The following is a 17079-nucleotide window of genomic DNA, read 5'->3' as shown; positions in this document are numbered from 1 at the left end:
GATGTTCTGTGACATAGGATCCGGTTCTAAGACACGCACTCCCGAAACGGACCACAGGACCAGCAGAGCCCCAAACTGACAGAAGCTAGACTATGTTTAGTCATTTCTCAGAGTAGAAGGTACATGTTAAGGACAGCATGATGTGAACCACTGCACCATAAGAGACAGGGACAACACACTGGACCCTCATCTGCAACTATCGCTCATCAGAGTATCCCATCATCTTCTGATCTAGTTTAAAGACACGATTCTTCCAGAAACTTAAACGATCCCTAATCCTTTCATTGCCCTTGAATAAATCACCAAACTTCACCTTCATTTCTACAATAGTAATAAAAAAAGGTATGAACTTCCTGTGTCTGACAGGGTTCTAGCTTAATGGTGTCCCTAGACTACGCATTATTGTACGACACCCTGGACAAGTGTCAGCTAAAAGCCATAATGTGACTACAAGGCACAGAGATCTACAGAGCTGATTTTGTTTGTAACATCAGGGTTTGTGGTTCTTGTGCACATTGCACAATTCAGTGCGTTTCATTTTAACCCAAGTGGAATCAGGTGTGTGGGGAGGTGGCGTTTAACGCTTTCTTGAGGCAACAGTGCCCCCTTGTGGAAGCACCTCTTAGGCCAAATATTTGTTCCAGCATTCTAAATAAAATCATTGAGAGAAGGCCACTACAGAAAGAAAGGAAGATCACATTTTCATATTTAATGAAGGAGATTCATCTCATTCAATCCTCTATAAAACAATCACAATAAAAAACATTTTAAGTAAAATATTTACATATTAACAAGTGTCTGTGCAAAATGTACATTATATGGATACATATAGTTCAGGCTGCCTGCTACTACTTCTCAGAGTCGAGAAATCCTGGGGACAGCTCGTGACGTTACTATGGTAATCGTTTTTAAGGAAAACACTGATTGGCTGATAAAATTATGTGTGATTACAAAAATAATAAAAAAAAAACTTTACTAAAACAATCTCTCAACAACAGGAATGAAAACAAGTATGTACAATCTTAATTTTTTTTTCATACCATATGTGAAAATATATCGAGAACAAATTAGTATGTGCACTTAAAAATATAGGTACAAACTAGACCTCAGAGGAGCAGACAGAACAAAGTTGAGCCGTGTGAGTGAAAGCAGTCCTCACATTCCCGTCTATACACACACACACACACACACACACAACAATCATTAGCAAAAGAAAAAGTGCAATAAAAGAGAATTGACTCCTCTCTACAATAATCTCACACCACCTAAACCCTAAAGCACTTTCATTCTCCCATTTCTTCATTTTTGTTAAAAATTCACAAGGACTACACCATTCTCTAGACCCAAAATCTCATACACACACACACACACACACCTTTATAGGCACACACATTCTGTTTTGCATCTGTATGTGTACATAATCTCAAAAAAGATCATATAAATAATTAAATTGAATAAAAATTTTAAAAAGTTACAATATCACCCAGACAGATGATTAAATGAAAGATCTGCATAAGCAACAGACTGGAAGATTAGATTAACAATGTTAACGAGGACTGATGCTACCTCAGACAGAAGTTGAAGTTAATTGCTTGATTAATTGCTCAGCCATCAGACAGATAATTACAGTTATATGGCTTATTTTGGCAAGAAGGCAACTTAGCAAATAAAAACAAATATTTTTGAACCTACAGGCTTTAAAAATGTGTAATAAAAGAATCCTGACAAACCTAAGTAGAAAATATTTCACTCCATTTCAGTCCACTGAAAATTTCTTTGGGTGGGTGGGAGTTACAAAATCATTTTTATGCAACAGGCGTGGCCTATGTAGGGGCTTGCCAGGGACCGTATGGGTGTGGCCTGTGTGAGCGTGGCATGTGTAGGGGTGGGCTGAGGTAATGTGGGCGTGTCCTATGTGGGGTGGGCATGGCCTGTGTGCAGGTAGGCCGGGGACCATGTGAACCATAGACTATATATACGATGGACGACACATCACCACTGACTCACTCTGTGAGGGTTTGAAGCCAAGACAGCTGACATGGGAGCCGCCATCTGAGGTGAGGCCCTGCCCACATTTGTTAGACACGCCCCCTCTCGATCCTGTGAGCACAGTTAACAGCTTACAAAGCAAAAGCATCACAGCATATCAAAAGAATATGTTCTTTACCTAGTAAATTAAATTACCTAGTGATCATATGGATAGTTATCCATAATCAGATAATTATCCATAATCAGTAAACATATGCCTTCATTCGCATCACATGTTCTTGAATGAAGCTCTTCATTTCTGCATCACAAAAATATATTAAAAACCTAACTAGCAAAATATCTGACATTTATTGTTAGCAAGCTAGATAAATAACCATCCATGAAACATCTCCACTGTGGAGTCCTTCAGAGTGAGAGGGTTAATAAATGTTGTTTATAAATGTTCGTCTCAGATCACTGCGGCGGTATCAGTGCTTCACTTCAACAATGACAAATCAAACATTGTTATTAACATAGTGAAAGGTTTAAAAATGTCATGTAAAGCTTAATATAGCTGATGTCAAGACAGCTGCATTCATGTTTGTCAGAATTAGCTGTCAACACGGCCAACTGCTGTCAATCACCACCTTGTCACACCCCTTTAAGTATAATCAAATAACAAACTTATAAACAAATAACTTATATAAAACCTGTTCATTTGTAATGAAAAATATTGGGAGAAATATTAACACGAAGGGATCTTATAAAATTGACAGAACACAGTTGCCCAAAAATTATTACTTGTAACTTGAACTGAAAGTTTGTGGCCTGAGTTGTGGGCAGGGTTAACGGCTGTACTGGAGCGGGCCACTAGAGGGCAGCAGACACAGCCTGGCTTCACCTTTCCCTGCACTGGTCCAGTCCAACTGTATATACAGTTCATGGGGTGGAGCGTGTGGGGTGCACAGGCTCGGTGCTCACGATGCCACGTGTTAAAGGGCCTTCAAGTAAAGATGCATGAAACCGCTCACCTGCGAGAGGTTGGTAGAGACCACCATGTCCAGAGTTGGGCCAGAATGGTGATTTTCTAGAGAAGAGTCTATCAGAGCCCTCGTGTTTAATAGCCTCCAGGGGGGTGTGGGTGTTATTTGAGGAAAGCTTTATAAAGCAGGTGAGAATGGCTCTCACGTTCATTCTCCAGACACAAGAGCAGGTCCCTGAGGTTCACGCGTGTGATTCTTTGGCGTGTGAACTGCCTGGAGCTCCCACCAGTACCCGTCCCCACCACGGAGCCCGCGGATACCGAGCCCGAACCCTGGAGTGGGGGTGACCGAGACAGGGAGAGAGGGAGAAAAGCCAAGTCATTTGTAAGAGTACAACAAAATGGCTTCTGAGCCTCTGCTCCTGTTTGTGAGTGGTTAGTGGTTCAGAGGGCGCGTGCGGTACCTCTGGGCCCGATCCACCAGCCGACGAATCCAGTCTCCGTTTCTTCCTGGGGCCGATGGCAGCCAACGCGGTCAGATTAGCGTCTCTCTGTCTCATCTGAGCCAACTCCTGTTGCTGCATCTGAACCACAGCACGCACACACACACACACACACACACACACACACACACGCCAGGTTCACAGCCTGCTCTGCAGGAGTGCGGGTCCCACACACTCTGCCCGGGGCTCATGTCCCACACACTCTGTACCTCTTTGGCTTTCTGCTTCAGACGCAACTGCTCTGGGTCTTCCTGCCTTGATCGTGACTGTGGGCAAATATGGAAAACATTTTGAGTTAGAATGAACCTAAATTTGTGTGTGTGTGTGTGTGTGTGTGTGTGTGTGTGTGTGTGTGTGTGTTTGAGTGTTCACCTTGGCAGCTTTCAGCAGTATCTCTCTCTCCTGCTCCTCTTTTCTCTGCTTCTCCATCTGATCCATCTGCTCAAAGAACTTCAGCTGCGTCCGAACGTCGCTCACCTGATCGTGACGCTCATCCTCCTGTGTAAACAGTGCCACCACCATCAGTCTTGTTCCTGAACTGCAGCTAATCGCACATGTCAGTTGACTGATCTAGCGATCGCATTAGGAACCCTAAAGGTCTTTCACCTCCACACACTGCCCTACTTTACTGCACCAGTATTTTATTGCAACTGTGTTTGGGTAAAACGTTTTGAGGGGCTTTCTGGTTCTGTATGCATCTCTCGACCCGGTGATCCAGATCCTGGGTGATCCTGATGATGTACCTTGAAGGAGATGTTCTTCTGATGGGCCACCTGTGTCACCTTTCCTAGAAGATCCTTTAGTCTGTGCTGAGTTGCGTGAGACACCAGGCTGATGACATCTGCACCAAGTTCTGAAATGCCAAATCTTTTACCTGTGGGGCAGAAAGATCAAGGTGAGCAGATGTACTTGTGATGAGGGGCGGAAACAAATAAATACATAAATAAAGGTACATATAAATATTAACATGAGCCTTTAGCATAGTCTCTGAAGTAAGCTCTGTTTTGGAAGTGTCTTAACACCATGATAAACGCTGGAGAGGAGAGGAGCCAGTCGCCTTCTGAGCAGGGCAGTAGTGTCCCAGACAAACCTCAGAGAGAACAAGCCTTTACCTTTTCTTTCTACACACACTGATACCATCTTTCACCATCCACAGCAGGTCCATGCAGTGAATTGAAAATAGCCATGGATACCAAATACCAATAATAATGCAACAGTAATATCCACCGTTGAACTGTAATATAGTATACCTGTAATCACCGTATACCAGTATTCACCGTATACCTGTAATCTCCGTATACAGTCCCTAACAGACATCTTCCACATCTCCCTGAGACAGGCTTCATAAGGGCTTCAAAACGACCAGCATCCTGGACCAACAAAATGACTTTTGAGCAGAAGCAGTCAAACCAATCATGAAGATCAGCCTCTCTAAACGCCCTGGAGGTCACGCAGCCCTGGAGGCCACGCTGCCCTGGAGGCCACGCTGCCCTGGAGGCCACGCTGCCCTGGAGGTCACGCTGCCCTGGAGGCCACGCTGCCCTGGAGGTCACGCTGCCCTGGAGGTCACGCTGCCCTGGAGGCCACGCTGCCCTGGAGGCCACGCTGCCCTGGAGGTCTTTGAGATTACACGGTCCTACAAACGAAAACCCCTCTGCTGGCATATTCATCTGCCACTGGTCAGTTCAGCATTCAACACAATCACTCAATCAGCAACAGAATAGAGAACACCTCACTCTGCACCTGGAACTTGGCCTCCCTGAACACACTAAACACAGGAAGCACCTCAGGGCTGCATCCGCAGTTCACTACTGTTCACACTGATGACCAATGACTACAGTGGTCGACCTCCTCAACAACAGTGAACAGGCACAGAGACAACAATGTCCTGAAACAAGCAAAACAGAGGGCAGCATCTGTCTCTGTCCAGTAGGGGGACCGTCTGTCACTGTAGTGGGTCCGTGTGGAGGAAGACCTCACCTATCTCCAGAACCCTGCAGTGTAGTGGGCCCGTGTGGAGGAAGACCTCACCTATCTCCAGAACCCTGCAGTGTAGTGGGCCCGTGTGGAGGAAGACCTCACCTATCTCCAGAACCCTGCAGTGCAGTGGGCCCGTGTGGAGGAAGACCTCACCTATCTCCAGAACCCTGCAGTGCAGTGGGTCCGTGTGGAGGAAGACCTCACCTATCTCCAGAACCCTGCAGTGTAGTGGGCCCGTGTGGAGGAAGACCTCACCTATCTCCAGAACCCTGCAGTGCAGTGGGCCCGTGTGGAGGAAGACCTCACCTATCTCCAGAACCCTGCAGTGCAGTGGGCCCGTGTGGAGGAAGACCTCACCTATCTCCAGAACCCTGCAGTGCAGTGGGCCTGTGTGGAGGAAGACCTCACCTATCTCCAGAACCCTGCAGTGCAGTGGGCCCGTGTGGAGGAAGACCTCACCTATCTCCAGAACCCTGCAGTGCAGTGGGCCCGTGTGGAGGAAGACCTCGTCCTTGCAGGAGCGGGTCACTGCTCCCACCAGCTCCGAGCCGGTGGCCAGGATACGATCGCTCTCTTCAGACAGGTTCACGCCCGCCATGGACGCCACGTCATTAATGTCGTCATCGTCCCTGCACACACACGCACACACACACACACATAGCAAGTTCTCACAGTAAGTACTTTTGGCTTTATTTAAAAGACGAAATGTGTGACAGGTGTGTGAATATAAGGAGCACAGGTGACAGGTGTGTGAATATAAGGAGCACAGGTGACAGGTGTGTGAATATAAGGAGCACAGGTGACAGGTGTGTAAATATAAGGAGCACAGGTGACAGGTGTGTGAATATAAGGAGCACAGGTGACAGGTGTGTGAATATAAGGAGCACAGGTGACAGGTGTGTGAATATAAGGAGCACAGGTGACAGGTGTGTGAATATAAGGAGCACAGGTGACAGGTGTGTAAATATAAGGCGCACAGGTGACAGGTGTGTGAATATAAGGCGCACAGGTGACAGGTGTGTGAATATAAGGAGCACAGGTGACAGGTGTGTGAATATAAGGAGCACAGGTGACAGGTGTGTGAATATAAGGAGCACAGGTGACAGGTGTGTGAATATAAGGAGCACAGGTGACAGGTGTGTGAATATAAGGAGCACAGGTGACAGGTGTGTGAATATAAGGAGCACAGGTGACAGGTGTGTGAATATAAGGAGCACAGGTGACAGGTGTGTGAATATAAGGAGCACAGGTGACAGGTGTGTGAATATAAGGAGCACAGGTGACAGGTGTGTGAATATAAGGAGCACAGGTGACAGGTGTGTGAGCACAGGTCACATGGTTTATCTGGGTGTCCTAGAAGGCCTGAGTGAGGGGGCGGTCCTCACCAGTTCACTGCAGCAGTGATGAGCTAATGGCAACACAGGTCTCAGGGGGCGGGGCTTAGTTCTGCTTAATTTTCTGAGTAATGACTTGTTGTTAGGACCATTAAATTTAATTTGGGGTTTGCCCCCCAGAAGACTGGGTGAGAGTGTGTGTGTGTGTGTGTGTGTGTGTGTGTGTGTCTGTTCATCGCTTCACTTCCTGTTTTTCCTCTGTCCCTCTTTCCATCTCTCCTCTTCTCTCTCTCTCTCTCTCTGCATCATTCTTTTCATTTATTCTAGACTAAATCCTTAGGTTAAGTCTTAATCTGGGGCTGGGAATCTGGTGATTAGTCTAAGCACTCCTCCATAACAGGTTCACACTTGGTTAAGACACAGACCACTTAACTCTGCAGTTTTTAAGGAATTCATTCATATTAGTGCCTGGTATACATATTGCTGCAGAAATGTAAATACATCTGGGACCATCATACAGTGGGAACAATGAAATGTATAATACAGATGTGTTAAGCTGATCTTGGGTCAGTTTGAACGCCACAGAAGTGACAGTCCAGTTAATGTGCACTGACCTAAAGGAGCCACTGCCTGCATCTTTCAGCCTGGTCCTCTGGACTGCTGAGGACCCAGACTGGGGCCCAGACACGGACAGGAACTTGGTGCCCACGGCCAAACCAGGCTTCAGCAGTCCTGAGAGAGAAGGAGAGAGAAATACAGAGGTTGTTTAACTGGGGAGTATGTACGAGCATGTTGCCTCCGTTTCTCTGTACTTTGTCACTTCCGAGCATGAACACAAGGGGGCAGCAGTTCTCTGCAAAATAATTATTTGGGGACAATTAAATCAACGGGGTCATCCAATCTATATAAAATTACACCGACGAGCAAGGTAGTGTTCATGTACATAAACTGAAAAATTATATAGTTTAATCAATAGTATAATACAACAGTATGCCTGAATATCCAGATATTAACATGTATTTTAAGAATTGTGAATATTGCTATGATCATTTACAGGAGGATACGAAGAGTGTAGATTTTCTGGGCTCTAGATTAGTGTCCTACCCCTCCAGATTAGATTAGTGTCCTACCCCTCCAGATTAGATTAGTGTCCTACCCCTCCAGATTAGATTAATGTCCTACTCCTCCAGATTAGATTAATGTCCTACCCCTCCAGATTAGATTAGTGTCCTACTCCTCCAGATTAATTAGTGTCCTACTCCTCCAGATTAATTAGTGTCCTACTCCTCCAGTATAATTAGTGTCCTACCCCTCCAGATTAGATTAGTGTCCTACCGCTCCAGATTAGATTAGTGTCCTACCGCTCCAGATTAGATTAGTGTCCTACCCCTCCAGATTAGATTAGTGTCCTACCCCTCCAGATTAGATTAGTGTCCTACCCCTCCAGATTAGATTAGTGTCCTACCCCTCCAGATTAGATTAGTGTCCTACCCCTCCAGATTAGATTAGTGTCCTACCCCTCCAGATTAGATTAGTGTCCTACCCCTCCAGATTAGATTAGTGTCCTACCCCTCCAGATTAGATTAGTGTCCTACTCCTCCAGATTAGATTAGTGTCCTACTCCTCCAGATTAGATTAGTGTCCTACTCTAGTGCAGACCTGCAGGCTACTGGGGCGTGTGCCTTCTGCAGCGCTATAGCTGGACCACACAAGCCCCATCAGACACATGCTCATTCAACAAGAAGCAACTCAGAAACAGCAGCAGAGAACAGACCCCATGCTGCCACATAATGCTGGTAACAGCACAGCTGGAACACACAGACAAGGAACAAGACTTTCATACACCAAAATGAAAATCAACACTTTCATGAAAAGCCCTTTCAACGCTTTCCCGTGGTTTCCAGTCCTCCAACAGTACATTGTGATTGGTCCTGTATCGAAGCCTCTGCCAAATTCTTGAGCCGTTTTTCCACTATGCTTTTCCACTGCAAAAAACCCCATTACATTCCATCTAGACAAGCTGGTTTCTCTGATCCCATAACCTGGCTGTTCTGGGGGGCGGGGCCCTGACGTCACCACGAGATGCGCGTCACCCGCTCGTTTACAGATAGTGTCTAGCACTGAACCTTATGTCTTTTTGGGTTGGGATACGTCCCCTTCCACATACGTAACCGCTGGGTCACAGGAACCAGCACCAGCTCCAGTATGACAAACAGCACTAGCACTATTGGGGGAAAAATTGCACCTGCGACACATCCAATGCCCCCGCCCACATCAAGCCCCGCCCACATCAAGCCCCACCCACACTCACCAGAGGGCAGCGCCTTTACCACAGTCTGAGGAGCAAACGCACGGGGCTGACCTGGCCTCAGCGTGACCATGGGGGTCTGAGTCAAGTTCACCTGTGGCCCCCTCACCAGCGCCCCCTGCTGCTGAGGCTGCTGTAGGATCTAAACACACACGCACAAGTACACAAAACATGTTAACGATGACAATCTCTTCTTATGCGGTATTATATGTGTAACGCATTGGCATTTAAATGGCTAAATGAAGTTATACAATGTTGACAAGTAGTCTAAACGTTAGCTGTGGTGTAAAATTGAACTAGTCTGAATGTTAGCTATAGTCTTACTGCTGATTAATTGTTGTGGTATAGTGTGGTAGACATTTAATACACACACAGAGCAGATTACAAAACAATCATTTCAAAGACAGGACAAGCATCTGTGCAGGCGAGTGTGATACCAGGTTGGGCTTGTTCTGCGTGCTTGGTGACAGGCTGATGACTGGCTGGTGTGTGGGCGTGGCGGTGGGTGTGGTCTGGGCAGGGGGACGCTGGGCTGCCACACCCCCTCCCAGCACCACGGCCGTGACAGTGGTGGAGGGGGGCGGGGTCTGCTGAAACTGGCTCTGCTGAATAAATGCTACGGAGTCTGGGGTCAACTGGCGCAATGCTGGAAGACTCCTCTGGAGAAGAGAGAGGTAGAGAGGAGAGAGGGGTAGAAATGGAGAGAAGAGGTGGAGAGGGAGAGAGAGAGGAGTGGAAGGCAGAAAGGGTTTGGCAAAAGATAGAGAAATGAGTTGGTGTGAAGGAGGGGAAGAGGGAGGAATAGGGAGAGAGAGAGATACACACGTAAGAGGAAGTCAGTGATAGCTAAGAACTCTCAGTGTACCTACAATATATACATCATCATAACACAGATCCTCCATCTAAAACTAGGATGATTCCCTCCAACTAAACCATGTGGAACTTTCATCATGTGGCCTTTCTGGATTCAGCAAAGTTGTGGTTAACAGCACCGCAGTGGCTGCTTAAACGTGATCAAAAGAACAGGCACACTAGCACATTCATTCTGGCAGCTCACAGACCTGACGAGAGGAATTAAGAGTGTATGGACAAATCCACAGGCCGCTGTGGACGGCACACCGCACGGTTACCGCACGCCGAGCCAGACAGCAGGGAGGACGGTGAACGGTACCTTCAGGAAAGGCACGAGGTAGGGCTGTGGGGAGGAGTTCAGCTCCCGGTACAGCCTGCTGGTGAAGTCCTCCGCTTGCAGCTTGCCTTCCTGGAGGCACAGAACCACATCCATCAGAACCTGAGCACCTCTGGGCCACGGGGCAGTGCTACGCTAACACACAGCACCTAGCGGAGGAACAGGGCAGGGCGGAGGAACACATACTCCTGCTGGTTCTGGAAGGAGACATCATCTTTCCTAAACATCTCATTACACAAACTGAAAATGCAACAGCTCATTCCTGGAACCATTAAACTGTGATGGCGTAATCGCCCTTGTGCTTGTGATTCAAACTGACATCACCACAAACAGCTGAAGAGTATTGAAGTACATAAAACTGGTATGTGAAGTTATTTTTTTGTTAGAATCTTGGGGAAATATGGTACATACTTAAAATATTAAATTATATGACCACAGTCAACACCATAGCAGGAGTAATCAATTAAATTTTTCCGCGGTCCATTTTTGGCAGATAGCTCAGACGTTAGGTCCGGGTCGGGGGGGGGGGGGGGGGTTGTTCGGCATGATGGTGTTAGGCAGTGGTTTGACTCTACACTGGTATCATTCCAGGAATGTTCTGGTCCATTAGTGTTCATTGCAGTGTAGGTTCTTGTTACCCTTGAGTGCCAAATGAGAGAAACAGTCCAATCTGACCCCCAGATTCTGGAGTGCATCTAACGTCATTTAAATATTTTAATACCTTTAGAGCCAATATATGCATTTATCATCTTATTTTACTAATCCTGTGATCTACAGTAATCTACTGACAGCTTAGTGTAGATCAGCATGTCCACATATTAAACATAATTACACTCTTCAAGAGGCATCTCCCACCTTTTGTTTTTCAGCAATGTCATATGGCCATAATTCACCGTCATATGGTCATAGTTCACCGTCATATGGTCATAGTTCACCGTCATATGGTCATAGTTCACTGTCATATGGTCATAATTCACTAGAATTCTAACAGTTCCAGATTGTGCTATACGACAGAAATAGAAGCAGAAATAAACCAGAAGTAAAAAAAAAAAAAAAAAACACTCACACACACCACCCACCCACCCATACACACACACCACCCACCAACCCACACACACCACCCACCCACCCATACACACACACCCACCCACCCACCACCCACGCTCCCACCCACCCACCACCCACGCTCCCACCCACACACACACCACCCACACACACACACCACCCACCCATACACCCACAGACACCCACACACAAATCTAAATATCTACAACTACACGTAGTCTTTGAAACTCCACTTTGAGGTGTGATGGACACCGGGTTGCTATGGAAACACGTACCAGGAGATTCTTGACCAGTTCCTTCACATTCGCCGCCGTCTCTGAAGACTGCTTGCTGCTCGACGCCAACTTTATCAACGTGGACAGGAAGTTCTTACACTTCTTTACGTTTTCCAGTGTTTCCTGTGAAGAGGAGCGAGGATGAAGACAGGAGTGAGGAGACCACAGCAGCCCACACTCACCATCTCAGATGATCAAGTGCTTGCTGAGTTTCACATCTTTTCTTTCAAACTCTTCATCGTGAACTTGAACTATAAACAGGTTTAGATCTATTTTTAAAAAGGCGGCCAATCACAAATGTCTCATGCTGTTATCTGCTACAGACAGCACAGTCTAGTAGAGATCGACCTCTCTGCAGAGACCATCTACAACCCTGTTCCTGAAGATCCACCACCCCATGGAGACCATCTACAACTCTGTAGAGATCCCCAATTGCTCACCAATGCTTGTTCTGCGAGATGAACATGCTGTGTAAAATCTTAAAAAATCCAACTTAAATGTCCAAAGCACCAAATGTGTTCAAGCTCACAGTGAAAGAACACATGGTCAGTTAGATGATGCTCTTCTCCTGAAGATACAAAACCCAGCGTCTGTTCTCTGAGCAGCAGGAAAACCCCAGCGGTAGAAACCCCTCTCACCGCAGACACAGGAGTGGGCGTGGCACCGGCCGTTCCGACATGTCCCGGGGGTGGCGTGCCAACGGTGGGCGTGGCTGTGCCACCCAGCACAATGGTGTTCTGCGTGTGAATAAGAGTGAGCCATGTGTCACACGTGTGGTGCGAGGTTGAAGAAGAAAGTCAGAATCACAGTTCGATTGTTATATGACCTTAATGACCTTAGGTGACTACTCTAATGGTTCTCAATCACAGCCATGAAACAGCTCATTAACTGACTGGTACATTTACTACACTGAAACAAACATTTCTGCAGTTAAGACCTGAAGCTGAGCAGAGAGCCCAGCTGGGGAGCAGGGGACAGCGGGTGGTGTCTGACCTGCTGCAGGGGACAGTGGGTGGTGTCTGACCTGCTGCAGGGGACAGCGGGTGGTGTCTGACCTGCTGCAGGGGACAGCGGGTGGTGTCTGACCTGCTGCAGGGGACAGTGGGTGGTGTCTGACCTGCGGCAGGGGACAGTGGGTGGTGTCTGACCTGCTGCAGGGGACAGTGGGTGGTGTCTGACCTGCGGCAGGGGACAGTGGGTGGTGTCTGACCTGCTGCAGGGGACAGCGGGTGGTGTCTGACCTGCGGCAGGGGACAGTGGGTGGTGTCTGACCTGCTGCAGGGGACAGCGGGTGGTGTCTGACCTGCTGCAGGGGACAGCGGGTGGTGTCTGACCTGCGGCAGGGGACAGTGGGTGGTGTCTGACCTGCTGCAGGGGACAGCGGGTGGTGTCTGACCTGCTGCAGGGGACAGTGGGTGGTGTCTGACCTGCGGCAGGGGACAGTGGGTGGGTGTCTGACCTGCTGCAGGGGACAGCGGGTGGTGTCTGACCTGCTGCAGGGGACAGCGGGTGGTGTCTGACCTGCTGCAGGGGACAGTGGGTGGGTGTCTGACCTGCTGCAGGGGACAGCGGGTGGGTGTCTGACCTGCTGCAGGGGACAGCGGGTGGTGTCTGACCTGCTGCAGGGGACAACGGGTGGTGTCTGACCTGCTGCAGGGGACAACGGGTGGTGTCTGACCTGCGGCAGGGGACAGTGGGTGGTGTCTGACCTGCTGCAGGGGACAGCGGGTGGTGTCTGACCTGCTGCAGGGGACAGCGGGTGGTGTCTGACCTGCTGCAGGGGACAGTGGGTGGTGTCTGACCTGCTGCAGGGGACAACGGGTGGTGTCTGACCTGCTGCAGGGGACAGTGGGTGGTGTCTGACCTGCTGCAGGGGACAACGGGTGGTGTCTGACCTGCTGCAGGGGACAGTGGGTGGGTGTCTGACCTGCGGCAGGGGACAGCGGGTGGTGTCTGACCTGCTGCAGGGGACAGTGGGTGGTGTCTGACCTGCTGCAGGGGACAACGGGTGGTGTCTGACCTGCTGCAGGGGACAGCGGGTGGTGTCTGACCTGCTGCAGGGGACAGTGGGTGGTGTCTGACCTGCTGCAGGGGACAACGGGTGGTGTCTGACCTGCTGCAGGGGACAACGGGTGGTGTCTGACCTGCTGCAGGGGACAGCGGGTGGTGTCTGACCTGCTGCAGGGGACAACAGCGGGTGGTGTCTGACCTGCTGCAGGGGACAGCGGGTGGTGTCTGACCTGCTGCAGGGGACAGCGGGTGGTGTCTGACCTGTAGTAGTGGAGGCCTCTGGAGCGCAGCAGTGGTCGGGCTGCCCGCGGAGACAGGAGTGCCCTGTTTGGTAATCGTGGTGGGAGTCACCTGCCGTGTAATGATCGGGCTCCCAGGGGCCTGGAGGGTGAGATCAGCATGAGACAACAACACAGAATGGGGGGTGGGAGAGAGAGAGAGGGAGGAGGGAGAGAGAAAGAGAGAGAGAGGGTGGTGCTCCGTCATACTCATACCGAGGTAATGTGAACAGGTGGGGTGCTGGTAGGTGCGGTGGGCCTCGTTACCATGGTGCCCTGGGACTGAGCTTGCATCTGGGCCAGTGTCTGCTGATGGATCATCAGCAGCTGACCACCTTCACTACGCACGAGGACCATTCCTACACACACACACACACACACACACACACACACATATACACACACCACACATACACACCACACATATATACACACCACAAACACACACACCACACACATACACACCACACACACATGCACGCGTGCCAGAGAGACAAAAAAGTCAAGATGTTGCGTTTTACTGTGTCCAATACCTCACTTACGAACAGCATTTAGGACAGAAAGCCAAGATACAAGATAAAATAAGATAAAATCAGCATACAGATGAAAACTTCTTCAGCTGATAACCTCTCTGTCTCTAACCGTAAACCCACCCCCTCCACCCTTGTTCAGCATCTTAAGCATGCGTGCTTCACTACAGCAGACACCACCACCACCAGGGCCAACACCAGGCAGGAGACTCCCAGCACAGCAACGCTCCAGACTCAACAAGCAACTGAGCTGTTACTCCAGACTGGCGAAGAGAGAGATCCACCCTGCAGAGGACCCAGTCTTAAACACGCCGGAAAAACAATCTTGAGTCAGGTTAAAGAAAACCTTTCATCATGCATGGAGGGTTCAGATGGGACTGAAGAGAATCCTTCTGAGGAAGCTCTCAGTCCTGCCCGAGTTGGAGACATTTCATCTCTCCTGAAACTGTAGACCTCTCTAAACAACACAAAACGCAAAGTATTACAAATGACTCACGCGAAACGCATGTCTATATTTTCAGCTTTTATTACTTTCAGACCTTTTCTGACGCTTTGGAATTTCTTAATCTTTGCAGCTGGAAAATCAACATTTTAATAGAAACTCCAACTCGCGCTCTGCTGGAAGGACACACGATAACTGGAGACCACTATTGTATTGAGGACATTAATCAGTTATTCCGCACATGTTTGTCATTACAGCGCGATCTGCACAGCCGTTCCGGAAACGCGCCGTTTCGGTCGCAGCCTGCAGTATTTTTACCGCGCGCACAAACCTAGCGCTCGCGATGTCGTACGCCGAGGCGCGTGCGCAGGGGTTCGGCTGCACGCGAGCGGGCTCGAGCGTCGTCCTGGCGCTCAGAAGCCTCGCGCAGCCCCGCCGTTCAGCGCGTCACCAGAAGCACTGGCATGTTTTCAGCCCAACTATGAGAGGAATCTAGGTGTCGTCTAAAGTGTGTGGAGTTCGTACAACCTTTACTCTACAACCCTTACATTCGTCTACATCTGTCAAGAACAAACCATTCGACTCAGCTGCAGAAATAATGCACAAATAAAGTAACAAACATTCTCTAAGGTGTGTTAGGAAATGTGCAGTTAAGAATAGTTCACTTTGCAAAGTTGTGTATTTGACATGCGCGTTATTAATACGAATCACAAGAAACTCAGCTTGACATTTGCAACGGTAACGTTTGGGGCGAAAAGTTAAAGACTGAAGTGGATGTATGTGTTTTTTTCGTTACCTGGTGGAAGTTGTATGTTTTGGATGTTTGTCTGACCCTGCGGGGGAGGAGGCACCCTGGGCGCCAACACCTGCGGGGCTATCGCCCTGATTCCGCCCGTGCTGGACGAGATGGTGGTGGGCACGGAAGTTCTGGTCATGTTTGGCAGCACCGGGCCTTTCCCGCCGATCACGTTAGTCGTTGCAGGCTGCAGGGTGCTTTGCACGGGCTGCGCGAGACACAGGTTACCTGCGCTCGCGACCACACCTGATGCAGGAGCTTGAGTCGTGGTCTGAATGATAGTTTTCGGCGAGTCTGCCTTGTTAGCCTGGGCTCCTGAAGTCAAATGTGCAGTGGTATTCGCAGCAGACATGTGTGCACCGGTCACTCCGGCGTTCAGAACCGAGCTGCTCCCGTTTGGTGCGGTCACTGCGCCCGGTGTTTGCACGGGCGGCCTCACGAGTGTAACGGTGTGTCCGGTGGGCAGACAGGACGTCTGACCCGAGATCACAGTCGAGGTGACAACATTCTGCGTGTTCGTTAAAGAGGTCTGGATGACGGAGGATGCGGGCTGGACCGTGTTTTGCACTTTAACCACAGAACCGGGTCCGTTCTGGATGAGTGGAGCGGACGACACGGCGCTGCTGGTCTCGGCACTTCCTGAACTATGAGAGTTCATGACCGCGTTACTCCCATTCAAAGTTGGTACTCCAGAAACGTCTTTCTGACCAGTGCCTGCTCCGTGGTTCGGAATGGATGTTACTGAAGGGTTTGCAACACCGGGCTTGAGGTCCGCCGGCGAGCTCGACCCAGTGGCCGTGATGGTCCCCGCTGCGGGATCTACAGCCGAACCCCGGGACTTCATATTGTGGATCACTCCCGTTGGTGTCCTGGATCCTTGTGCGACAGAAACAGACCACAGAGCGCAAACTGTCAGTGCTCCCACGTGCATTTAAGAGCGAGAGAGAGAGCGCGACCCACCCCGCCTGCGAGCGCGAGGCTTACCTGCGTGCGCGAGCCCTCCCGCGAGCCCCGTTCTGTTGTCCTGCTTGTTGGGATCGGCGCTCACAACCGAGCCGCTCGCGTGGCTCAGCGCGGGCGGCGGAGTCCTGGCCGGCGCGTTAACGTGACCCGACCCGGTCAGCTCGGACTCCAGGGAGCCCACCAGGTCGCTGACTACTCTCTCGTCCACCTCCGTGTTAAAGAAAACATCGTCCAGCAGATCGGAGCCCGCCGCCATCTTCACTCGGCTACGCTGGCGCGTACGACGCATGCGCCGATTGGATAGCTCGTCGGTGACGTCAGACCCCCGCAGCTCTGTGATTGGTTGTTTCAACATTTAAAGACTTGGACAAATGGCTGAAGCGTTTCAGTGTTGAGGTGTCGTTAGACGGCGGAGCGGGTCGGTACCGGAGCACTGGACTCCCTGTCATGAGATTC

At 49.5% G+C, this 17079-nt stretch overlaps 1 protein-coding gene across 1 annotated transcript; it reads right to left on the bottom strand.

Annotated features, from left to right (window-relative positions):
- Positions 1–694: 694 nt before the first annotated feature.
- LOC143525241 (transcription initiation factor TFIID subunit 4-like) lies at positions 695–16993 on the bottom strand. The gene is made up of 16 exons (XM_077018926.1): positions 16645–16993; positions 15661–16536; positions 14109–14251; positions 13876–13995; positions 12243–12341; positions 11605–11727; positions 10247–10336; positions 9513–9734; positions 9079–9217; positions 7382–7499; positions 5893–6062; positions 4197–4327; positions 3826–3951; positions 3663–3719; positions 3415–3534; positions 695–3283 (listed from the first exon to the last, which is right to left on the bottom strand). The coding sequence occupies exons 1-16, from the start codon at positions 16976–16978 to the stop codon at positions 3113–3115; spliced, it is 3039 nt and encodes a 1012-aa protein (XP_076875041.1). The 5' UTR covers positions 16979–16993; the 3' UTR covers positions 695–3112.
- Positions 16994–17079: the final 86 nt, after the last annotated feature.

Source organism: Brachyhypopomus gauderio, chromosome 10 (genome assembly GCF_052324685.1).
Source record: "Brachyhypopomus gauderio isolate BG-103 chromosome 10, BGAUD_0.2, whole genome shotgun sequence".
Classification (NCBI taxonomy): domain Eukaryota; kingdom Metazoa; phylum Chordata; class Actinopteri; order Gymnotiformes; family Hypopomidae; genus Brachyhypopomus; species Brachyhypopomus gauderio.
Note: the sequence above shows the minus strand (reverse complement) of the source record. Positions and strands in the feature narration are given on the sequence as shown.

What these genes read in the sequence shown, in the direction of transcription:
- LOC143525241 (XM_077018926.1), bottom strand. Translation starts at nt 16,978, where the DNA reads ATGTTGAAACAACCAATCACAGAGCTGCGGGGGTCTGACGTCACCGAC. An exon ending in AACTGGTCAAGAATCTCCTG is followed by an intron (nt 10,337 to 11,604) that starts GTACGTGTTTCC and finishes CTGTGCCTCCAG; the next exon opens with GAAGGCAAGCTGCAAGCGGA. An exon ending in AGAAGAACATCTCCTTCAAG is followed by an intron (nt 3,952 to 4,196) that starts GTACATCATCAG and finishes CTGTTTACACAG; the next exon opens with GAGGATGAGCGTCACGATCA.